Source organism: Pyxicephalus adspersus, chromosome 2 (assembly GCF_032062135.1).
Source record: "Pyxicephalus adspersus chromosome 2, UCB_Pads_2.0, whole genome shotgun sequence".
Taxonomy (NCBI): domain Eukaryota; kingdom Metazoa; phylum Chordata; class Amphibia; order Anura; family Pyxicephalidae; genus Pyxicephalus; species Pyxicephalus adspersus.
In genome coordinates this window covers 79407253-79434143 of record NC_092859.1, presented here as the reverse complement: position 1 = coordinate 79434143, position 26891 = coordinate 79407253, and the positions used below count along the sequence as shown (strand labels likewise).

General features: G+C 35.6%; 1 protein-coding gene across 1 annotated transcript in view; it reads right to left on the bottom strand.

Moving 5' to 3' along the window:
- LOC140323815 (dynein axonemal heavy chain 3-like) overlaps positions 1-26891 on the bottom strand; it is a 333376-nt gene that overhangs the window by 3443 nt on the left and 303042 nt on the right. The window contains exons 45-52 of the mRNA XM_072401190.1: positions 16813-16950; positions 12459-12719; positions 9541-9633; positions 7503-7601; positions 5730-5912; positions 3074-3166; positions 1607-1786; positions 1383-1493 (exon numbers count right to left, since the gene is read on the bottom strand). Of these exons, the coding sequence (XP_072257291.1) occupies positions 1383-1493; positions 1607-1786; positions 3074-3166; positions 5730-5912; positions 7503-7601; positions 9541-9633; positions 12459-12719; positions 16813-16950 (1158 nt within the window). The remainder of the gene's footprint in view (positions 1-1382; positions 1494-1606; positions 1787-3073; positions 3167-5729; positions 5913-7502; positions 7602-9540; positions 9634-12458; positions 12720-16812; positions 16951-26891) is intronic.

Sequence of the window (26891 nt, the reverse complement as noted above, 5' to 3'; positions counted from 1 at the left end):
ATATGAAAATTAAACCCCATGACAGTAGAATAGTACAGTTCAGCAAGGACAGGGGATTTCACAGCTCCCAGCACTGCCGCCACACACTGGGGTTTGTGTGTTACAGCTCCTCAACACTGGAGAAGATAGAGTACTATGGGTAGTCCAGCAAACTTGGAATAGATCTGGTCCAGGATCCTTTCCAGGTTTGATGAATCAACCAGATTCTCATATGATACTCTATCTTTTCCTGTCTTGGAGAGCTGTAATAAATCAGGCTTACTGACAGCACATAGAAATTCCTGAACAAACTGCATTTGCAACACATGAAGCCGAGATACAATGACTGACAGGACATTAAGTAAATAGATGAATAGGAAGGACCTGGAAAGCACAGATGGAGATGAATAGGCTGTTTGTCTATCAGATGTAAATGAGTTGGGCTCAAGATACCTTCTGAAGTTTCTAATGCTTTCAGTACTTGTGTAAGTTTCGGGGTTCAGGAAAGTGGAACTAACCACTTTTAGCCCAAGGCTATCTACAAGTGTTCAAAAAAGTAAAGCAGGAGTTGTGCTTTAATATAAAAGTTAACCTGAACTTCTAAGATAAAAAGGGATAAAGGGGATAAAGGGCTCAATGTATACATTTGTCTGTGTTAATTTAAAGTGCTAATTTAAAGCTACCAATAAGATTAAAAATTTAGATTCCAAATGTAATTTTTTTAGGATTGTATTCAGTTTGAAATAATGGAGCAGTAGGACAGTTATCAGTGCTGGAACTTTGAAAAGGAAAGACCAAAAATGTCTTGGTGTTGCAGGATTATAAACTCATAGTATTTTCTGTGGTTGTCCGTTTCTTCCCTGGTCTACCTCCTGGCTGAATTACTAACTAAAATGTTGCCCTTCCAGAGTAATTTGGAGCTGCCTTTCCTAGTCTTGAGCCAGAAATTCATACCTGCTTCTTCTAACCCAACCCTTTACTTCCCCTGTCAGGTTTTCCAATACCACTACCACCCCCTGGTTTCCTAACATTATCATTCATTGAACACAGTTGTGCCGGACAGAATAATACAAAATATAACACTGGTATAAAACAGTGTTGCACAGTATATTAAGTTGCACAGTTAGTAAAGTATGTATCATTAAAGAAACTTTGGAATAGATTTATTAAGAATGTTTTGCATTTTCAATTAGCAAAGTACCAAATAATCACCTTGCAATAGATATTTTCCATATAGAAAATATGGTGAAAAGTCACTTTGAGAAGAATACCAAATGACATGCAAAGAAATGTAACATAAGATAATTTGTGCTTGCATCTGATTAGATGGTTGCCATAAGCTAACTCAAGATTAACATCATTATGTAAATTTATTTTATTTACTGTATGTAATAAAAGGATACAATAGGCATGCTCTCATACAAAATTTTGGGAAAAGACTCTCCAACCACATGTTTATCACGGTCCCACCTTGCTCCTTCTATATAGAGGCCATTAATATAGGTGCCATCAGCCTGGAAAAATTAGGACTTGTGAATATAGTTAAATGAAACCATAAAACTAAAACTTCATAAGACATATAAAATCAGACAACATAGTAAACCAAATAAAACTACAAAGGTATTACCGGTGATGAGTTGATATCATTCACATAATCATAATCAGTTATCTGAAACTGGAGGCCTAGTAAGTCTATAGGAATCTTGTATTTTCTTGCATAGTTTTGCAGGGCTCCTGTCAGGAATGATTGTGTAAAGTAAAATCCAGAGATCCAGAAAACTTTTGGTGTTCCCTTTTCAATCCAATCCTAAGAAAAAGAAATAAACACTAAAAGGCTTAAGTTTTCAAAAACCAAACCTATGTTTTTTAATTGAATTAAAAAGGCAGAACATTTGGAGAGGTCTTGAGTCTAGGATTGAATGAAGAACATTAAAATAAATTATCTCATAAAATTTTGTTGGCCCTTTTGGAAACAGCTGTATATAAGGTTAGTCCTGCTTAATTTTAGGACCTTTTTTATCAGGAAGTGAGATTAAGCATCAGAGTCCATTTTGTTTGGCCTGGGAATAGGAGTGGTCACACGCCCTTATTACCAATCTCTTGCTGGGTACTGTTTGATATTGGTACTAGAGGGGAGGAGTTAAATTTGGCATAGTTGACAGAGTAATGGGTCATCATGGTTCCTTGGTGGCCATGTCATGTAGTGTGGTCAAAATACCTCTTGGAACTGCCGAAATTTTTCAAATTTGATGGTGCATATGTTCCTTGTTGTTTTTTTATATTAATATTATGAGGTGGCTTTTATATACAATCATAAATATACCTAAATTTATATAATGTACAACCACATAATCATGGAAATTTGAAACAAGGACTAAATGACTGTACAATTATATGTGTTGAAATGTGTACTGATATGGCACTTTCTGTTAAACCTAACAAACTGCAAATTATGTGTAATGCAAGTTTTACTGTCTTTGCAGATCAAGAAAATTTAAAAAATGTAGGCGTCCTGAGCACATTTTGTACCAGAATGGAAGTGGTTAACAGTAAATTTCCAGGCAGCATCTGGCTCCACAAAGCTCATGGAAGGTAGGCATAGCACAGTTTGAAGAAGGATTTAGATGACTCACACCACAGTAAACTTGTAATTTACTTCTGCTCCTGAGAAGATTGTAGCTTTCTGTCACCCACCATCCCTTGGCAGCGTTCTATAGAAGGGTTTGATGTGTAAACACTGTATTAAATTATTGCCCAGACAACTCAGATATCCTAAACCAAATAATGTCTCACTACCGTAAAGCTAACAGCAAACATTTCCCTGTGCAGGAATAGGATGAAGCACACGTCTTCCAAAATGAGAGTATTTTCAGCTGTTGCTACAGAGATTCTTAATTCACATCGAAGGGTTTATACGCCAGAGATCACAAGGGTGCTTCACTTTTCATAAGATTTAGATCTTTTTTAAGAGTTTCTATCACCAAGTCACATGTAAGTACTTCTGCAGTAAAGACACTTTACTTTCATTGCAAAATAGATTTTCAATGTACAGATAACATTCATCTTGGCTTGGCACTTCGTGCTAAGATCTCACCTTGAAAAAGCTCAGTCTTTGTAACAGATCTGCTATGTAGCCACCTAAAGGCTTTAAAGAAGGATATGATCTAGCTGACCAGACAGTCGGAACCTACAAGCAAAAGAACAAAATGTATAGGACATTTTGAAATCACCACAAGAAAAAAAACATTTCATACTACTGCAAATATGTAAAAAATAGACAAACTATTTTTAATTGAATTCAAAAGGCAGAACATTTGGAGAGGTCTTCTGTCTGGAGCCGCATGAAAAAAAAGCAGTTAGGGTGGACCTAAACTCAAAATGTTTTTTTCTTCTTTGGAACATATATTTCTTTGGGATACAAGTTACCCCCTACTACACCTCCACCCCCACCCAACTGAAAAATGTTTGCTTACCTAAAGCTACCATCATACCGTTCCAGCCCCAAATGTCTATCATTTCACTGATTTCACAGATGTCTATCATTTCACTGTTTGTTTGATGTGAACACCTACTTATAGCTGTCCAGTAATGGGATTCTTGGGCAGTTTAGAAGAGAGATGACCTTGTTGCAGGGGGGCAGGGAGAGGATGACCACCAAACACATGAATGGCGTTGGATTAGCAGTTCATCGCAAAGGAATCTGGACTGTCAAAAGACCTGGATGGCAGATGTGTGTGAGTTTTTTCTGCTGGGAAAATACATGTAGGATGGGTAAGGGGTAAATGGAAAGGGGTTAAGCAGGGGACAGTTTTTACCTGGATACTAGCTTTATTTGTGCATAGGCGGTACCTGAACATGTACTTTTCTCCCGAATTCCTTCTTCGAAAAGCAGTGCTACGGGAAAAATTGGCTATACGAAGCTTATAAACAATTCAATAGACAGCTAACCATTTGCCCTGTAATTGGCACTAACTGGGCTACAAAAATTAAAAATTGTATCATATAGTGAAATTCTTTGATATTATAGGCTTATAGGATGTGGAACAGAATGGGTTTTTTTTTTTTTTTACTTAAGTATTGTTTTTGGACATCCTATCTTTTAGAAAGGACACATCTATTTTTGGTAATTTCTTTCACAGGATTGCTTATTTATAAGTGAACACTGGTTTGCTTACCTAATTTATTTTTTACTCTTTTAGTTAATCACCATAAAGAGAAAATATCCGTTGTTAGCTGTGTAGTTTAAAGACACTAAATTATACTGAGGATTCGGTTGAAGCTTACAATGCTTAAAGTGTGAAAAAGTTTGAAATTTTAACAAATTATACATTACAATACAAAAAATTTTTGACATGATTGATAAATATGGGTACTTATGTTGGGAAAGTGTTCATGCTGGTAAGGAATCCTATCCCTTCATACAAATGTTAACAAAAGTTTTTTTTTTCTGACATTGTGCTGTCTTCCTTTAATCGCTTGGATCCTATGTGTTACTTTAACATAGGACAAGAACAGTGGCTATTTGTCCCAGAGCCTTGTTTTCGTTGAAAATAACAATTTACAGGAAAGTACACTGGGGGGTAGGCAATAAATGTAATGCCAATACCAAGTACACAAGCTTAATCTGTCACTAACTAGTGCAGATTAAGAAAAAAAATGATATTTGAAATGGCAAAGGCAAATAGGCGTTTGTCATTGTAAGGTTTCCACACATTTTCCCCATTAACAGTAGAAACACTGTCATCCTATATAAAACTATAAATACATAATCAGAACATCTTAGGGCAGGATAGGGCCAGTATAAAAAGGCAATCCTGGCAGATGGCTATTGCTTAGGGGACCAAAGATTGTGTACCTACATGCATCAATTGTGGAAATTCAGCTCTGCAAGCAGCAGATAAAGGTCGCGTAAAAAATAAGTATAAGTACCTGGGTCAAACCCATTTAAAAACATTTACATAAAACCGGTACTGAAATCGAAATGAATCTAGCATTGCTGACCCTTTTGAAAATACGATTTTTTATGGTGTCTGTGACTTCACACTTTATTGAAAAGCTTACTCAAACAAGCATGCAAATCTCATGGGTCAGAGCTCCAATGTGACAGTGACAGACTGCAATGTATATGTCATTTTTATTTTTGGCCATAGTTCCACTTAGGAATTGTGGAAAGAACACCAACTATATTCAAATTAAAAATGAACAGGTAATAGTCTTTTAGCCTGAATGTATTTTTAGTATTTCGTAAAAATACAAATTTGTTAAAAATACTAACTGTATTTTAAATAAACACACAGCATTTAAACCTGAATTTATTTATAGTGCTTCTTTAAAAAGATAGATTATAAAATTAACTCTGTGGTTTATCTTTAATTACATCTTCATGAAATTACATCTTCTTAAATTACAATTCTTCATGATACTAACATTGAAAACTGTTTTTTTTTTATTTATGGTTAATAGATCCCACTGTATATTTCTGTGTTCGCAGTGAAGAATATAGGAATCTAGAGGGCCTTTGATTCAGAAAGAGGTAACAATATGTGTTTAAAACATAATTACCAAGTAGACATGGCTGTCTCAGGGGAATGTGAAATGAGGAAGCCGAAGTGTGAAAAAGATTCTTTGCAATGTGGAGACAGAAAGATGAGTAATGAGAATCCTAATGCACTATGACAGCACTTGCATATTAATCCCTATGGGTGAACCGTATTTTAAGATACCCTTACTATAGCACAGAAATGACTTACTTTACCAACAGTCATGCTATTGAGCAAATCATCAAGTTCATTTGACATCGCAGATAGACCAGAAATGGCTTTGTTTAAATCTTGCAGGCTCATGCGAATGGTAGAGGTCAAGCGGTTAAATCTCAATAACTCGTGAACCAGCACTGTGTTCATAGATTCTGTGTACTGAGTGGGATAAAGTCTCTGGAAGAAGGAAAAAGCCAATTGTACTTTAGAAAGGTGTAGAAAAGGTCTCGTGGATGCTCAAAACTTTTCATTTACAAAACCGCATACAGCAATTTGTAATAGTAATCAATATATTCTAGCCACTGTCAAGTAAAAATGCATACTTTTTTTTTATAAATATTACATAAGTTCCATGATGTAAGCTTTTATCTACTATTTTTATTTAACCTGTAACATTTGTTAAATTAACATACATATTAATATTAATATACAGTGGTACCTCGGTATAAGTCGTCTTTGGAATAAGTCCAACTTGGTATAAGTCCTGTTTGGACACTAAAAATTTTGCTTGGTATACAACCTTTGCTTGGTATACAACCTTTGTGCTAGAACTTGTATGTGTCAAAATGAGTCATAACACCGCGTGCTACCCTTATTTACCTCTCTCAAGACAAAGCCACGACTGCCCACGAGTGTCAGTACGCCAGTTGCTACCATTCAGAGAATAACCCGCACTATAACTCTCTGTGATTTACATAACATCTCCTCTTCCTCCCATCTGAGCACCATCCTAGTAGGCACTCAACTCTTCTCAGCAAGGCAAAGGGAGGTAACATTTTCATTTATTTAATCTAATTGCTTTTGTATTTATGTATTTTCGTATTAAGTAGTGTTAAAATTATTTTATACAGCCCCATCAATGTATAATATGCCAATAACAATCAGTCTAGGTATATTTATTATATCCTTCTTTTACTGATTGGCTTGCTACATTTTTATTCACTTAAACTTTCCACCCAATGATATTGCTTAATGGGATAAAGGATGGTAAGGTTAACTTAATGTGTACATGTTAAGGTCAGGTTTTTTCTTACTACATCTTTTATTTTTTACTTCCATTAACATGGCCACAAAACTGTTCATAAATAAAAGCTGACCATTGTATCCCCAACTGTGTTATATGATTTATCCCAGCAGTAAATTCCACTTTTGATGGCCAGTGAATTGTAAAAATATTAGATCTACAGGCATGATCAATAATAATAAAAAATGCTACATGGATTTTATATATATAATGTTTGGACAGACTGCATCATATATGTCATTCTATTTTATGCCTATGGTTCAGCTTTAAGCATCTGCCATGGTGTGATTTTATATCAAATTTAAATGATAAAACCTGATTGAATGATGTTAATTCTTTGGGTTTAAATACAACACTTTTATACCAGCTGGCTGACATCCTAGTGTGGTCAGGCATGTCCTGGAGATAAAAATTCTGCCATGCGAGAACAGTGCACTGGCACGTAGAGGATGAAACATCTGTTTCTATTTAACAAAATCCTGTAAAATCTATATTTTGGCCACTTACCAAAGTAGCCTTAATGTATCCTATACACCACAATTGATCTCTTTTCATGGAGCTGAAGAATGCTCTGGCTGAATTGAGACCTTAGCATGCCTCTGTACATGGCATCAGTACAATTTTAGAGAACACCCACAGAAAACTTATCATAATAATGACTAAGAATCTGACAAGACACTGAGAATAATATTTCTCTATAACAATGTTTTATACACATATTCCAAGAAACACATAATGGGTACCTTGACTTCCTCTACATTAAAATCCTCTGGTATTTTTGACAGAATGTCATCTATAAGTTCGTGGACGACTTCAGATGTTGATTTTCCACCTCCACTTGTCTAGACAGTAGACAGATGACATTACAAAGTTATATAAAGATAGCACTTTGTAACAGACTCAGTTAAAATAAAGTGGTTAAGAATCACATTTTTTACAGTGCCTCGGTTTGAGGGACTTGACTTTGTAAAGTAAAAAAATAAAGAAAGATTTTTAAGGAACATTTCTGTCTCCTCTGTTATCAATAAAAGCAATAGAACCCCCACTATCTGAAAGATACATCCCTCCTTGGGAAGGGGAAACATTTTACCAGGACCACAACTGTGCAATAAAAGCAGCCTGTGCAATGAAAGAAGCAAACCCATTAATTTGCAAATAATGGGCTTATTTATTTCAGGAGAATAGAGTGAATTGGGGAGGATAGGCAAATGTATGCAAAGGAAAGGAAAGGAAAGGCCTGTCAGACCGATATAAGCAACGGTTTGAATATTATGAAGAGAGCCAATATCTTCATTTAAAATCTGGAGTGACATCCCCAGATAAAAAAGCCAGATATGGTATATGAAAATAGCAAGATTAGGGAAAGTTTGGGAACAAATTGGGGTAACCGGACCCACCAACAACTCACACTCCCCTTCAAAAAGGTAAATATTTTCAGACTAGGGCCTGATTTATTAAAGCTCTCCAAGGCTCTCTGTAAAGCTGGTTGATCCAGCAAACCTGAGCCATTTGCTATTTGCTAGCATATGTTTTCAATCCTGGACCAGATCCATTCCACGTTTGCTGGATCATGGAGCTTCACTGATGGAAGTGTATCCTTTCCAGCCTTGGAGAGCTTTAATAAATCAGGCCCTTAATCGTGGGCCCTAATAATGATGTGATACTTTTATCTGTTTCTCCTTGAATCCCTGAAAGTGATACTGGACAAATGTTTGATAAGAGATTCCCCATTGGTGTCGCAGGCTCAATTATCCTATTGTATGTTTTTTTATATTGTTGCAGAATTTTATATGGTATGGAAGGTACACTCAAGAAGTTCATTAAAAGTTATTTCACTCAAACAGTAGTAAAGAATAATTAATTTTAATTTTTACTGTTGGCTATTTCTCTGTGATAAGAAAGGTTAAATCAGGTAAGTATGGATTTTATCGGTATTTAATTTGTGTACTAAGAAAAAAAAGGTTGTTCCTGTTCCAGTTGTTTTTGCTGTATAAATGTATCTCTTCTTTAAAAATATCAACATATAACAGTATCAGCACATTCGATTTAGATTAGTATTAGAGTATTAATAGAGACCAAAGTCATTTAATTTTAGCAAGCTTTTAAAACATGACTAATAAAAAATGTCAAAATATTAAAATTAATTTAGGATACAATCAAAGGCTAGTACATTTTAATCTCATAAAAGAACATTATTAGTTACAAGGCTGATTTTGTGGGAGCATTACCAAGCCTAGAAGAATAGTCCTACATTATAACAGGTCTTAGTATGTTATTAAACTTGGGTAAAATGGTCATACTTTTTTTTGCCACCCTATGCTTCCCAGGAAAAATGTATATCATGCCCTTCTTTCTCTTTCATAAAATGTTGCACATTTGAAGCACTTCTAATATGGCGGTAGTAACTCAATAGGCTTTATTTATGAAACAGGGATTTGGACATTCCCTCAAACATTCCTTGGTGGGAATCAATTACAGTCATTGAAACACATAGACTTTGAAAATTCCCTTCCAGGAATGTCTGGGAAAGTGTCAGATTCTGTATTTTAGAGCCCAATATGTTATCTTCCAGAGATAACGGGTAAGCAGCATATTCTTGAAACTGTATAGTAGAAACCATATTAGTATTAGAAGAAAAATAACAGGTAGCTTACACCTTGGGAACTGCAAAGTACAGGACATCAAATGGACCAATTTGTCTGGAGGTCTGCTGTAAAATATTCTCAACATTCTTACTAATATTCTTAATGGGAAACCTGGAATAATTCAATACAGTGTTACCTGTTTAGGTAAAGTTGTTAGAATCCAGTCAAATAGTTCAGTGGTTTCCTTCTGATCCCTGGTAATATTTGCATTTTCGTGGAACCCGAACACCTGCAATATCATCATTTTTTGGGATATTTCAAAAGTAATAATAACTAATATTAACTAATAAATGCTACATTTATTTTTATTGATCTGATCTATTGTTCTATTTTAGATGTTTTATAATTTAACTTGGCAGTAGATAGATTGACCCTCATATAGTATATGTTCACTGATTTAAGCTACCAATCAGATCAGGGTACCGGTGGTATTTAAATGTGGTCTGACTACTGATGAAGGTAGAGATGGAGGGAAGGATGAGTGCAGGGCAAATACTTGCTGTAAGCCATACTGCAAGGTTTGCCGTTTCAACACATAAACATTGTGCTTTTATTAATTTTTTTTGGTCTTTTAATTGCACTGTGGGTAGGGTCTTGATTATTTCCTCAGGGGTGGGGCCTCATCGGCATCCAGGGGTGGGCCCTGCTTGTGGAAAACAATATGCAGGATATATTTTCCCAGAATTTTTTAAAAAAAGGAGTTACTTTAAAGAGGGGGTATATACAAACATTTTAGTAGGAGTTATTTTTGTCTATGCCCACCGCAATTATCAAGACTAACAGTACAGCTTTTAGATACCAGAATAAGTAACACTATTGTTACTATTGTATTATGGGAGCCGCTCTTTTTTTCTAGTTTAGACTAGCTCTGACACTGGGAACAGGTGGTGTAGCCAAGACATGCAGGAGTTATTAAACCACAGCCCGGCCAATCAAGTGGGCTGAAAATCCTACATCCACAAGGGTAAAAAAAGGAAGCTGACTGCACCTGCAACTTAATGAGGACAGTTGGGTATATTTTAATAAATGGCAAACAGGCAGGTACTGGTACATTTAGTTTACTTTTAAAGAAACATTGCCTGTCCCTTTTGCAATAAAGGACCTGCCTGAATGCAATTTTTAAACACATTTTTACATTTTGCTCCACTTCAAAAATTATTACTCATGGTCATTTTTCTATAAGAACTGGCATAATGTTCTGCTGAGCAAATGATATAGGAAAATACATCAGTTCCTTTATAAAAAATGTAATTTTTAAATGTTTATTGGAAATGAGATTAAAGTAAACTTGTCCCCAACCTGGGAAATTCAACCTGCTCACACAGTAAAAATTACAAAGACAGAGGTTACATTTAGTGAAAAGGAGGACAAAATTAGAATTTTTTTGTAGAATTTTAGCAGCTTATATTGCTGGATGTACAGATCATTATGCAGTTTTTACTGACAGTATATTCTGCTGATATATTTTTTATTATAGGCTTCATTTGAACTACCTCTTTTTAGAAACTTTACTTTCATAAACCTTTTGTTCTATTTGGCGTTTTGTTCTTTCTTTAGGGTCTGCTAACATTGGAGACATGTTGTGCGTTAATGCGTGGCTGTCAGTGTGCAGACAGGGCTAGCTAAAGTTAATACATGCATATGTCTGCACAGAAATATGGTCGTGAGTTTTGTCCTCATCTATGACTTCAGAATCATAAATGTTATGCAATAAGTCAATGTATGCACTTAACAGCCACTTTATTAAATACACCTGGCAATGTTTAGGCATGTAGACACTGTCAAGGTGACCTCCTGAAATTCAAACCAAACATCAGAATGAGAAAGAAAGGTGATTTAAGTGACTTTCAACAAGACATGCTTGTTGGTGATAGACAGGCTGGTCGAAATATTCCAGAAACTGCTCATTGGGAACTTGACACACAACCATCCCTGGGGTTTACAGAGAATACTCTGAAAAAAGTAGAATGGCCAGACTGGTTTGAACTGATAGATAGGAAACAGTAACTCAAATAACTTTTCACAAGCAAGACATGCAGAAGAGCATCTTTGAATGCTCAACACATTGAACCTTAAAGCAAATTGGCTATAGTAGCAGGAGACCAAACCAGATGCCACTCCTGTCAGCTAAAAAAGGCATCTGAGGCTACAGTTGGTACAGACTTTTTAAAACAGGACAAGGGAAGATTGGAAAAGTGTTTCCTAGTCTGATAAGTCTCAGTTTTTGTTGCAGGATCAGGGGTCAGGATTGGTGTCCCAACATGAATCCAACCTGCCTTGTAACAAGGGTTCAGGCTGGTAGTGTTTGTGTAAAGGCATAGAAGGTATTTTCCTTGCACACTTTTAGTACCAACTAAGCATTGTTTAAATGTCACAGTCTACCTTACTTTTGTACCATGTTCAACCCTTTATGAGCCCAGTGTACTCATCATTTGAAGGCCACTTTCAACAAGATAACACAACATAACATAATAAGCTTAGATCAAACTGGTTTCTTAACATGAATATAAATTTACTGTACCTACATGGCCAGTACAGTCACTGCATTTCAGTCCAATAGAGCAGCTTTAGAATGTTGTGTAATGGAAGATTATTAAGGAGTATGCATGTGCAACTGACAAATCTGCAGTGTCATTCTATCATATCAAAATAGAAAACAAAATCCCTGAATGTGTTTAGCACCTTTTTAACATCACAAAGTAATATGGCAGTTATAAAAGCAAAAGGTCCAACCCAATACTAGGAAGTTATACCTAATAGGGGGGCTTGCATGTGCATTTATCATGTAACGTTTTGTAATGGACTTATTCAAATTTCATGGTTAGTGCAGCAGTAAGAAAAACTGTTATGCATACATTGGTTGCTTGTATATACTATAACACAGTGCATTTACGTGCATCAAACTAATTAGAAAAGTAAAGTAACCTTTTGACAACCCAATTCAGTATTAATCCTAATTAGTGGAAATAAGTGTATCCATTTTAAATCGCTATTTTTATTATTAGGTTGTAATTTTCCTTGCCATTTATTAAGGCTTGTTGTGAGAGTGCATACCTCTGGTTCAGCGTTGAGAGGAAGACTTTTTATATATTCCATATAGGTGTCATGAGTACCGTCTTTTGGAGCAAAGTATTTTCCACTGGGGGAAAATGCGTAATTGTCTTCAGTAATTACAGCTTCACAAAGAAATGTGTCTAGCAAGCTTAGCAGAAGCCGCCTGTCGTGCTCATCTGTGACTCTCCCTCCATAGTTACATTCTCCAGTAAGATAAATGACAGCATCTAGAGGGGTCTGTTCATAATCATTGATGAACCTCTACAACACATAGAAAATGGATTAGCTTTAATTAAGGCTGTAATTTTACTGTACCAACACAAGCGCCAAAATGTACTGTTTTAATTAACATCTTCATGGCTATTTCCTTAGCTCAGCATAAATATTTATCATTTCTGTACATTAGAGCTGTGACTTTGGTTATGCATCATACACATAAATGTTCAGTATAATACATCAGTAAATTAGTTGATATAAGTGTTCAAATAGAACTTTCGCATCTGCTTTTGACCCCCCCCCCCCCACATAGTAACATAAAAGATTATGATTTTAAAAGACAACATCATGCACTGCACTAGTACTATAGTACTGCCTTGATATTTATTCTTTTATGTTTAATATTGTTTTTTAGTTTGTAATTGAATGGTTAAGAATTTGATTCCTTATCTGTTTTTTTTTTTTTTATCCCTGAAGGATTACAGAATGTCATTCTACTTGAAAGTCCAAAATGAAATTTTATCTGTATTAAAAAAAGATAAGCCAGTAAGTTTTAAGGGTTGCAGAGGTCTTCCTTTGGGACAGAACAGAACAGACTAAGAACGGAGATTGGACTTGAGAGCAGAGAAGGCCAATAATTGAAAAGGGGACTCTTTCACAAGAGGAATGGTGTTCCTATCTTTTATGTTTCATTCACATTTTCATAAGGACCACTTTGGACCAAGAGAGCTGTTTGCTAAAATCCACATAATACTTACTAATTACTTAATAGAACAAATGGATTGAAGTTTGTCTCTCCCCAACCTGATAATAATAATATAAGTTTTTTTTCCTGTTCCTTTGCCTTGGTAAATATTAAAACTAAAAGTGAGAGCAAATTTTCAGTTGTCATTGACAACCCATCTAAGGCAACATTTCTCTGAAATGACTGTGCTCTATTTTGGAACACAGATGAAAAAAAATGTCAACAAGAGTTTTTATCCATATTGAAATTGAAAGTTTTTGCTTTGATTATAATCTATACAATGGTTTAAGTCACATATCATTTTTGACATCTCTTTGGCCATTCTACAGAAATGTCATAGAGTTTTTTTTAAAACATGAAAAATTATAGATGTACTTTCATTGGCTGCTTTTGAAAGAATAAAGTGGTAGTAAACCCCTGACAGTGAATCTCCTATCTGCATATTTTTGACCCTGCTAGAAACCTTGAGGGCTTCTAATATTCTGTGGAAAAAAATGTTATTACCATGACTTTTCTCTGTGGACTACAGAACACTTTAATTTATGAAGATGAGAGTTCTGTAGTCCTAGCTCACTTCCTTTTTAAAGGGTTATATTGCTTCTTCTTGGATACAGTACAATGAACGAGCATTATCACCCAAGCACAAAAAGTATGCCAATGGCAGAACCACTAAAAAAGCAAAAAATGAATGCAGTCACCACAGCACTGGCAAACAGCAATATATTACATGATTTATTGTGGGTTTAGATATGCTTGAAGCACATTTATAAAGCATCTTTCCAGTCGTATTTACCATTACATTTGCTCAGTTGAGTCACATTCATCCTCATTAACCCAGCTGCTGTAATAGTTATTTTTGAATGGGGAAGCAAGGTCTCAGCAACATGTGTTTATAGTACAGCCAATATTCCATGTATGGCATTTTCATTTTCAAATGTCAGCATATTGGTTTTATTATTGATTCACGGTTGGTTCTTAAGCAGTCACACTGCTGTTTTTGTTTGCTGTCACGCACACCTATGTAACACCTTATGAAACACCCAGGAAATTAGGATTTTTTTAACAAAAATGTATTTTGTCAACAATGCTATTATGCCATATACTTTCCCCACCTCCTAGATTCTAAGCTCTTTGGGGCAGGGTCCCCTCCTCCTGTGTCACTGTCTGCATCTGTCCGTCATTTGCAACCCCTATTTAATGTACAGCGCTGCATAATATGTGGGTGCTTTATAAATCCTGTTTATTAATTATTGCAGTAAACTGCAATAATTGCATGTGTGAAAAGGACGTTTACTAGTAGAGTCGAGGTAATTATAGAGGAACATACTGTAAACCTTTACAGGTGGTATTAGGCACTGGATAGCCAATCACATTTTTCAATGTGCATTGAGTTATGGTGCTAATTATAATTTGCCATATGTTCATTTGTTATAAGTGTCACACATGTATTGCAAAGTCACAATAGGAATTTAGGAATTTTTTACTTTTTGTGTGCAACCTATGAGCAAATAACAAGCAGCTCATCCCTTTACCACTAGGTGACAGTGTTTAACAATAGTTTTGAACCAATCTATAGCAGGAATTAAAATAGATAGGACTGTCATAGATAGACATACCAACCTAACTGTATTTAAAGATAGTAATTGTGTGCATCTTGCCATACCTAATCTCATTACATGCATACCAGAATCAATAAAATGTATTGATGTATAAATATGTTTAATAACAGATATATATTTATAATTTTAGATTATATCTTTAATAGGATTTTTTTGTGTTGACCATATATCTTTTTGGTGAAGATCTGTTGTGTGTTTATATTAATTCTTTTTGATGATGGTCTAGTGTGTTCTAAGTTAATTTTAATTTTAAAGTTTCATTAATGCACCAAAATAACTGTGTCATATGCAAATTACTGTAGTACAGCTGCACTGAGTTAACAACTTAGGGAATCCAGCATTGGCTACAGAAATAGAAAAGATCACCCAACGGGTTTGTTGACTGTCTTTACAAGTAGTTTACAAGTTGGCGCTCTGTTGGACTTTGTAGCAATAAACTTTAATATGTGTTCAGTTGGTTTATATGCTGTGTTCTACACAATCTTGCTTTGGGTATTTATTGCTCTTTGCATCTTACTTAATGTGCTCTTTACTCATATTTACTTCCACCCACGTCTGTTCTAAAGCACAGATTGAAAACAAAATCATAAAGCAAAGCCAACATAAATTGCAGAGCAGTCTAAAACCTGACCCATCACCAAAAGAGATGATGACAATGCTGCTGCGCTTGCTAGATTTTGAACACTGAATATTTAATTGTAAGTAATTGTCTGACCTTTTCTGAATCCATGAGTTTATAAATATGTGGTTTATATATTAGGAATTGCCTTTATCGTGAATAATTTCCTCCCTACACAGAAATGTTTAATTAAGCTGCACAATTGCCCAAAATACCAGTTTATTTCAGCATTTTAGAAGAATAGAAGTTAATGTATTTGACCTAAATCTTTCCTGTTTTGTTTGTTTAAATATCATTAATTTGTACTATTTATTGGGTTAGAAAGCAAACCGGGAAGGATTTTTCAAACAATGGTCATTCTGAATAAATGACCATTGTTGTTTTTTTCTTTGGATGATTTGCAACATCTCTGCATCTGTTTTGCATATTCTAAAGACATTTAGAAGTCTATTTATTAATCAGTGGATCTGGCATTCACTGAAATTATGGCGGATTGCTGCCATTGAAACACATGGTCCTGGAAGGTTTCAGTGGATGTCAGATTAACTGCTTCATAAATAGACCCCTTAGCTATATAGCTACATCTCTTTACACAACCCACCTTCAATCTTGCACATATTAAAAATGCCAGCTGATACAGAGCAGTAAATGAACATATAAAACATTATGCAAACTATATCTCGGACATGCTTTTCTATTTACAACAGGCACCCAATTTAGATTGGATATGAGATGTATTTAAACTGACCTAACACCATCTAAAGCTCTTTATAGGGAACAATTCACAAAAAGTGGTCTATAATGAAGGGAGGATTAATATACTTTGCTACTCTATTTCTTATCATGATTCTTGAAATAATTCCACAAATATCTCTTTCTTAGGGTGTACACAACAGCTTGGGTGAAAAGATATTAGCAGACCACTTCATTCTAACCTTGGTTGATTGCATACCAGTTATGAGAAGATGTTATCAATGATGGGACTTCACCATGACCAGGAAGATGGTTGCATTCATATACTTAGCGGTTGTTCCCTGGCAGCCAGTATCTGAGTTATAAATAACTACTCACGCTGTGTATATATAGAATATTAAGACTTTCTTTTGCTATTTCAAAGAAAATATCATTGTGTAGTAGAATGACTCTATATAATACCTGAAGCTGCTTGGCACTAATTTTTAGGTCAGAGTCATTGAATTCATAGGGTATATTCCAGCCAAGTGATCCATATGTTCGCCTCTCTTGAACAAGTGCATGGAAAAAGCACAAGCCGAATAGCAACTTCTTCCAAACCTAGAGAGGAAAATAAAATATGACAATTGTAAATGTTTATGACAGTGAATAGATAAGTGTTAATATTAATAATAAATGAAGCTTGTGTCTATGTGAGACTGAGGGGCCATTCATGTGCATTGATTTAAATAGCATACATTAAGATGTGTTGTGTGACGCATTACCATGTTAAGGTAGCCAATTTATTTGGAGTGGGCTGGCAAGGCACATGAATACACCAAAAACTGGACATGCAACATTCTTTCTAACACAGCACACCACAAAGTATGGTAATAAATTATGCATGACAGCTGCATTCAGTGGCACTGCAATATGCTGATGCATCAAGCCTACATTTTGAGTTGATAGGCATTATCCCTTTATTACTACAACACACCAAATTGGTAAGATTATTATGGCTCTTAGGGGCTCTTATATCTGTGCAGTGTGTGCATGCACATGCATTATTGCATGTTATGTTGCTAATTAACCTGTATTTATTAGCACAGCACATTCAAAGTCAAAGAGCTGCCAGTGCACCATAACAAGCAACAAAGCAGAAGAACATTTTTTGTAATGCACTGCAATGCACTACTTTGTGATGTCATTCATTGTAATGCAAGTACATTGGGTTCCCCTAATGGAGTAAGCTGACACTCTTACCCTTTTCCTATGATAAAGCATTTAGTGACATGCCATGCTGCAGCCAATGACAATTGCTTTCAAGTAGAGGCGTATAAGACATACCTAAATCTGTAAGCAGCACTTTAAAAATCTTTGCTAAAACATTGCTCTTGCACTTAATCTACACTTAAAGCAGAACTATAATTCTGCGTTGAAAATTTGTATCAGGCAATTTTTTTGCAGAATTGACAGGTGATGTTGATTCTGCAGTGAAATGTACTTTCTTGCCTGTTTGTTATCCCAGTGTGGGATGGTGGGATATGCCAGGTATCTTGGCATTGCCTGAGGTTGCTGGGACGGAATGAACTCCTATGCACATGCCGAGTAAAAACGGTAGCACATGTAACAGAACAGGACAGGGGAGTGTATTAAAAAAAATTGCAATCAAGCGGGTAAGTTTATTTTATTGTAGAAGGGACAGTAACTGTGCCTCCAGCAATAAAGAACCTGACTGATCACAAATTTTAATTGTTAGGGTTTAGTTCTGCTTTAATGGTGCATATAACAAAATCACATTTGGTTAATAAATTTCTTCTGCATACCCCTTACATTCCCTAGACAAATACAGTTTATCTTGTAGGATAAATGTGATATTATTTTACCACTGTCTAGACAATTTTAACTTAAAGTTTTTCACTTGCTAAAAACACAGCAAACTGTAAAAAAATATCCTCTTATATATTGCAGTTATTTAATATAACTGCCAAGAAAATGCATTCATATAATGTAACTAAGCAGTTTATGTCTCCTAGTTACTTCCCCCTCTCAAGTGATTTCTCCAGGCAGGAAAGCTAAGAATTCTCGCACACTGAGTGACCTTTGCAATAGCATTAAGATCTCCCAGAATAATAAAAGAACAGTAGGTTCTGCAGAAGTTAAGCTCCATGTGAGATTTTCCAAAAATGCTCCCTACTCCCAATTCTAACAGTTTTTATTCTGTGCTAAGGTCACGTCAGACTGCTCGGTTCCTTTAGAACATCGTCTTCAAGAAAGCTGTCTTGTAATGAAAAGAATATGCAGAAATTTAATGTAGGAAAATATATATGTCTTAGGTATTATGCTACATATATTTTCATAGGCACAATTGTTAAAAATAAACTTTCCTGTATGGCAATATTATCTTAATTAACAAAGTGTATCTCAAGCTAAAACTTTTTTTTTTCTAGTTTTGGATAGAATCAGAAAGAATAAAAACCTTTGTTCAACGGGGACATGTTCTGACGACAATCTAACAAGGTATTTCCCCTCACTCTATGGAGATATCATATAACTGCCTGTTTTGCCTTGGGGAAAACAAGTGAACACATGAAAATCTGAACAGGGAACAGAGCACAGAGAGAACAAAAACTTGGTTTCGGGATTCAGGATCATTTTCTCCAAAACTAATCAAAAAAATATTGATTTTGACTACACATACACTTTCAAAGTTCAAAACCACCCTACTATAGAACATAAGGCAAGTGAGTTTATAATGATTTTGTTGAGTCTGTACAGGAGTCAATATAGAGATCTTGTAAAGTATTTTGTGCAGGTTGGAATTTTTGTTTAATTGTTGATTGCAGTTCAGGTGACAGTAGGATCATTGCATACTTTTCCACAGTTTAGGAACAAGCCAAGTCTCTGCAGGGCCTATTTTAGCTGCAGCTTTTTTAAAAGAGTAGAATAAGTCTAACATAAGCTGGCTTTGGGCATGTCCTAACAATGCATAGACCCGTATGCTCACTCAATATGGACATTGATGCACTTTTCTCTTTAACAAATGCAATTTTTTTTCGGATACAGTTGCCATCTGGATTTATCACATGCATAATTTCCCTTATAATTGTATACAGGGATTATTTTTCATATTTGAAAATCACTGCAACCTCTAAAATGTTTGCAAATCCTTGTTACCACAGCTGAACAAAAGTAATACAGGATGCCGACACCCCCTTGCTTGATTGCTGTAGAAGAGTGAGGCTTTTGGATATGGGGAACCATGTAATCTTATCTAAGTGAAAGGGCTTGCCTCTGAGCAAATATTTTCCAGGTAAAAGCAGTGCTATACGCCCCCGAGATGAGTTCTCAACCCTTCCTACATTGGAGCTTACCCATGGTGGATTCTAAAGTAGTAGGGCAGCAAGTGAGTATGAATCACTGAGTATACCATGCTAGGGGGGTTGGCTATCTGAAGGCACTTTGACACTGCCCTAATTCGTCAAATTCTATAACCTTTTAACATGGGAGCCTACCCAGGGTGGACACATGCAGGAGTTAGGCAGAAAGTGAGCATGAATTTATCAGGAGACACTCTTACACTGACCTGAATGGTCAGATGACAGTGGCTCTTTAACACCAAAAGCAGCAATAGTACAGTACCACTGAGTACCAGTCAGAAATCTAGTGATGTATAAATAGTGCCACTTTATTGATGCATACACTTGCCATATTTGTTAAGCAAAACCCTCTATGTATTTCTATTTGACTTCTAGGTGTTCAATGTTAAAACCTTGACACAAAGAGCTTATTAACTGAGCCTTGAATGATGCTTCAGTATGCAGTTTCCTATTACTCACATGGGTAGTGAAAGTAAATCCAGGGAGGTTTAATAGACTTGTACTATATAAACAGTATTAGAATTACATGTAAACTGTATATAGCAAAATATATCAAAATGCAGATCAATAACTAAAGAAAAAAAACATCCACAAGACATTACAGTATTTCACACTAGTTGCCATAAAAATAGATTAAAGTCTGTAGGATGTGACAGCAGCTTGAATTTGAATATGTTGACCTTCACATTGTGAGTATGAGGTTACAACAGTAAACAGGGACATGACCTGGAAGTTGTAAATGAGTTTATATTGTTATTAGGAAAGCCTGTTATTGAATGAGGAGAAATATAATAGCTTTGATATAATATTCATTCAGATATGACACTTTTCAATTGGTTTGCAGCTGCAAATAGAAAAGTTCTGAAAAAAAAGCTTAAGTTGCTATGGCAACCTATCTTGTAAGTCTCTGCTCAACTTTTCCATTTTATTTTTCCTATCCTGGGGTAATGCATGATAGATATCTTTCCAAGGTTAGGAGAGAGGTTTGCGGCAGAACAATAATCCTCCCATGAACTACCCAAACACAAGAAAATATTTCTTAATTAAGCAAAAAGTCAAAGCAGCATGCTCATTACTGTGAAATATCCGTCTATATCAGCTGGGAAGCACAAAGCTGTGTGATGAGAGCCTAATGAGCACCAAAATAACGCACAATTTATACACTTTACTTTCATGTTATTGTCAAAACAAACATGCGTGGGATGGCCAAGAATCATCTCAAATGAAGTACCAAGATAACCTTACTAATCCAAAAAAGTGGCATTTGTGTGACCTCGCATGCTTTTATATAGCTCAAAACAGAAAAAGAAGGCATTATTTTACTTATACACAATATGGTAATGCACATCATGCCTCACAGTTTGTTGAAATGCCATTTTTTTAGAATGGTTTATCAAGGCACAGGTACATGCCAACAGATCCCCAGTTGCCAAGTGACTTAGTGAGCTGCATTAAAAAATATTCATGCCTGTTTCTAGTTTTTTTGCAGTGTGGTAGCAGCCATTCTAAGGATTTATTGGGATAACACACGGTAAAATGCAAGTTTTACTGCATGTTACATGAAACAAGCAGTGCCATTTATTTCACCCCTACATACCTAGGCAGCAAACTGTAATAGACTTACATTAAAGTGCACCTATATGCAAAGATAGAAACCATCTATGTATTTGGGGAAAATGCATTGCAAAATTGGTGCATGTCTGGTTTGGAATTGTGATATGTTGGTAGGTGAAGAAGTTGAATGGGTTGCTTATTACAACATATGCTATCCATTGGATAGTACATGGTAAATATGTGCGCAGTACTCCAATGCACTATTGTGAACATGCCCATAATTAAATGAACTTCCCTAACACAATGCTCATTGATGGGCACTGAATGCTGGCGCAAGGTAAGTAATGGTACCTTACTGCATTTAGGTTGCTTTTTAGGTAAGGATCAGGGCAATCTAGAGACTCCACAGGATAGTTGCTAATATTTATATTTTTCAGTTTTTATGAAGGGACAATTTAAAGTGTGGGGTGATAGTCAGGAAAGTAATTTATTCACTTGTATTGTTGGGTATAATGACATTATTCTATTACATAGAACTATTACACTTACTACTTCTGCACAACCCTTTCCCAAAACTATTTTAGTTCATTTTAGGGTAAAAGTTTATTAAATCTCCTGCAAAGTTTTTTTAGTGTCTGCATCCTTGCTGGGGAGATTTAGGGCTTCTTCACACAAAACATTTGCAATGCAGTTATGCCTCTGTTTCAATCATTTGAAGCATGGATTTATTTGAAGGCAGTTTTGAGCTGTATTACAGAAATGCCTAAATACTGGTTTAAGGTTGTTTCCTGATATTAAGGTTGTCTTGCATAAGAATGGGGGTGTATAGAAAAGTGAACACGTGACTATTGTACTTCTTTTTAACATTTACATTCAAAAAGCACATGGCCATAATTCATGGCACAAGCTGACATGGCTAAAACTGCACTGCAACATCTACTAAACAGCTGCACAAATTCTACAATTGATCTTACTAATTCCTATCAAAGAGAGCTTGGCTTTTACTGTTTTTTTTTTTCTGGTAATGGAATGCTAGAAACCCACTTTCTTACTGCTGTCCAACTGTCTGGGTTAACTAGCCCTTACTCTCTTCATTTACCTCGGTGACTCTGTCACCTGGACAAAATGTGATGGGAAACCAGTTGCCAAGATGCCATGTGAATCATTTTGTTCATCACTACTGGCTGAAATTGTCTGGACATACAGATGTTGCCTTTGTCCTTGTGCCTTTTTTTTCTTGGCAACATCTCTAAATTCATCGGCAATTGGAGCCAGTTGTCAGCACAGAAACGTTGCTGCTTCACCCGTTGTCTTCAAAGCTATGGATGAGGATAATTGGTTAAATATTTTAGATTTTGTAAACCTTTAACAGTCCCTTCCTCTAAGGATATATGTTTTGTCTAAGCCTTACTACTTTATTTTGTTATGTCTGCACAATGTAGGACACTTTATTTAAAAATACTCTCATACAGACCCATTTTTATATATGCATCTAAAATAATAAAAAAAAAACAACGGTGTAATTTTTTTTACAAATACTGTTCATTTTTGTGTGGATAAGAATAGAAATGGAATCATTAAATCCTATAGTCAACATGCCTCCAAATTCACAGATAAAATGCTAAGGAGGCTTGATGGATGTGAGATTTAATGACAAGATTCCAACTGTTGCATCTGTGCATTTACTATATGCTTTATGTCCTCTATGCCAGCCATGCCTGTTCAGCATTATGCAAACAACCCTGTCAAGATTCTATCATAAAGACTAAGAGTCAAGTTTTCGAACAATAAGTGGTCCAGGCACAGCTAGATGCATGATGATAGCCAAAGGCAGCATGTACATAAAGCACCTCCTGATCCAACAAGATATTGCTCATTTACAGCCATGGTGCCAAACTATATTTAGAAAATGTATCACACAACTCACATCTCTGGAACAAATGCATTTTGGCAGAAAGACATTTGAATCGAGGGGATTATTTAGTTATGTAAAAGTAATTTTAATTTACACACTACAATTTTAATAGGTAATATTTTAAACATCCCCTTTTTGACACAAATCTTCATTTAATGGCAATTCCTTTAAAAATGAATTCATTTGTCCAATAAATCAATCCATTGGCTTTTTCCCTGTTTTGACAAATTTAGATGGACACCTTCCTAAATGTGTAGGTTATCCTGTCTTGCTCTGGACATAATGTAATCTCTTTCAGCCCTTTCTATTTCTGAGCCTTAATTCTTCTAATGCAGTTCCTGCTGTTTTGTTCAGCTGCAAGGAGAATTGACTGTGGTCGTTTGACAATGACAAGAATCCCTCTTGTCAAATTAAATCACATTTATTGATATGAAGGTGGAGAGGTAAACTACTGCCAGCTGTGACAACAGAACTTAACACTCTCTTTCCCGGGAGAATATGAAACAAAAATGTATTCCTTAAAACATTACATTTTTTTTCATGATTAAGCAAATAGATCTAAAGTTGCAACTTTAGGCAAAATACAAAATCACATCTGTATATTAATAGTATTAGTAAAGCTTTTTGATTTTTAACCCCTAACAACCCTTCCCTCCCATAACATGGGATTTTATTATGACTTATCAAAAGGTAAGATGGCTGAAAAAAAACCCATAGGAAGGACAAGTTGATCTTATCAATATTTTAAAATTCACCAACTAACAATTTTAAAGGAGGAGGTAGGTTACTCATTGGTTGTGGCTTGAGGTTATTAGATCATGGTTCAGAAATTAGGATCATTTCTACTGATTGGTAAATAAATAAAACAAATCAATATTGTTCACTGGTATCTTTTTAGTATTGCTTCTATGTTTGCAGTAACCACTCCTAAAATAACATTTTGCCCCTGTGCAGGTGTTTTCTGTAATGGACATCACTTTTGTATCCCCTTGTGCAGGGTAACTGGTTTCGTATCTACTACTCTTTTGTTATTTTTAAAGGCTGCCTGTAGTAGGTGGACTTACTTTATGAATTTTTTGGTCTGTCATTGCCCACAAATGCCCCTGTATATCTATCAAATGGGCCCATCACAAAATTTGTGTAGCTAAGCAGGGCTGCCATCAGGAGGGACAAGGGGTACTTTTGTACCAAGGCTTGATCAAAAGAACTTGCATGCAATGCTGGATGTTTCAGACATAGGGGGGAGGGGAAGGCCAGGAAGTATACCTAGTATGGGGCCCCCAATTTTCTGATGGTGGTTCTGTATGACAGCATCTTTATTTTTAAGGTAATACCTGATTTTGCAAGGCCATTAGTTGCACACAAAATAGATTTCATTTTTTTTTCTTTGTGGCTAATGAAGAATCTATTTATTTTTAAATAACTGTGCTTGGAAGCCAGTTTTAAGTTGTAGTTTTCCTAGGAATATGGACTTGTGTTGGGCTTAAAGTACCCATGTACCACCTGATTAAGCGCCATATTTAAAAAGCACTTTTTACAGCTGCTGGAGGAGGGTTAAACTTTCAATTAAAATTTCATTTTCATTTCTGTAATTCTAACTTGACCTTTGTTATTTGACAGTTTTATGAATGTCTCTCATGTGCTAAGGCATCAAGCAGTGTCAGCTGGAGCTTCCAGTTGACACTGAGCCAACACGCTTCTATGAGTGGGAGAAAATTCAGGAGTTACTAAGATTATTATTAATGACCATCTGTGATTGAATATCTAAAAAAATAAGTGTAAAATTATCAATTTCCAAAACACCAGTCTAACAGCTAAATACGTATATCAAATATATACAAGGAAGCTGATTTACCTGCCAAGGATTTCTATTACTGTCCATTAATTTCTGATGTTTACACAGCTTTGCCCAATAACACAGTCCTGTTTGGCAAGGCAGGGACCTTATTTTTCTCTGTTGCAGTTTAGTAATATCTAAAAGGTATCCATTTCATCCTCGTTCTAGTAAAAGGAGAAGCAACACACTGATGTCACTCATCTCCCTACAAAGGGGCATGTCACTGATCTCTCTACAATAGTCCCCCAACTGGCTTTCTACACTGCCTCACCTTTCCCCAGTTTGACCTTACTGAACCTAGGTTTGACCTACAACAAGCTCTTCAAAAGGATATGCTAAGTCAAATTCAAGTGAATATGATGATAAAAATAGGGATGTACTAAGGAATACATATTTTGTAAATCTTCAACTTTTTTAAACATCAAATGGCCATACTTGGGCAAGGAACTCAAAAACCTGGGCATTATCCTCAGAGTTGGTCATGTGAAAATGTATCCATTACAAGAGAGATAGAATACCAGGATTTCCTGCATGTTCTTCCTGCACACTTGAGAGTGAAGGAAGCCCTTAAGCTTTTTTGTTCCTAAAGGAGAGCCCAGTGTGTCATTAAAAAGGCTTGTGTTTCATACAAGTGACTTTTCATAGGTTGTAATAATGTAATTTATGACTCCTCAGTATGCAGCATGGTGACATTGCACAAAGTAGCAGCAGAGACTGATAAGTTGCAGAAATTTATAAACGTACCCTAGAACAACACAGGCACATGTATTTCAAATATTGTGTTGTCTCTGAGCCAGCCTCTCAGTTCAGTTAGAATTCTGGTGATGCAAATGTGGATTTATCTCTTTTAAACATGTTGGCAATTTTCTCTTTAAGCCCTATATTTTTATTTTACCTTACACTGAGATTACTGATGACCTCAAGCCATTAGAGGGCAGGCACCTTGCACAATGCATTTCTCTCTATGCCAATCATAGTTTAGGCTCAATTACATAATAAGGTTAGTGGTGACATACAGTATACAGCCTATAAACAAGTGGAATAGGTTGCAGTGGTTTTCCATTTCCGTTCGGTATTCTTTTCGCAGCAGTTGTTTAACATGTCCTTTGAGTTTCCAAGATACTGCCTTGTCCACCAAGACATATTGTCCTTTTTTGGCCTTTTTGAGAAAATGTACAAATAGCTGGATTACCAGAATGGCAACATAGTTGCCAGTAGAATATGACTGTTTGTGTTATTAAAAGACTGACGTTGTATCTGTGTTTTGCATTTATCTTTTGCATCTAAATATAGCACACAATAGTTTTTAGCATAAACTGATAATAAAATTGGAGAATCAAATTTTGCCTTGAGATGTTCATTATAATTATATTATAATATCTTCTTTAAAATGTGGGAAAAGTTTACAACTTGATTGATAGATCAAGTGTCTGAGGGCTATTTGCTGTCCTTTTTATATGACAAGACATCAAGACTTGATGTGCAAAAAGGAAAGAAACAAAGCCAGAATGTAGAAAATTTAGATTTAATATTATGTAGAACTTTACCTGCTAGATGTTTAGGATATTTGTCACATTTTTATTGCTGTCTCTGTGACAGATTACAAGTGTTCTAGCCATTACCCACTCTAGCCAAAACTATATTTCCTTATTTTGTTGCTGCAAATATACAGGAAACTAAAGCTAGGGGGGTTTACCAAAAAGTCAAACTTTGAAACAGGCAATGCTAAGTAAGTGTCACAGGATCATTAAAGTCAACCATTCACCGTGATTTTTGATAAGTTATCTGAAGACATCTTACTGTAGAATTACTATGGGTTGAATTATATGACTATGCTATGATGATACATTTTACATTTGGTGCACACCATTTGTTT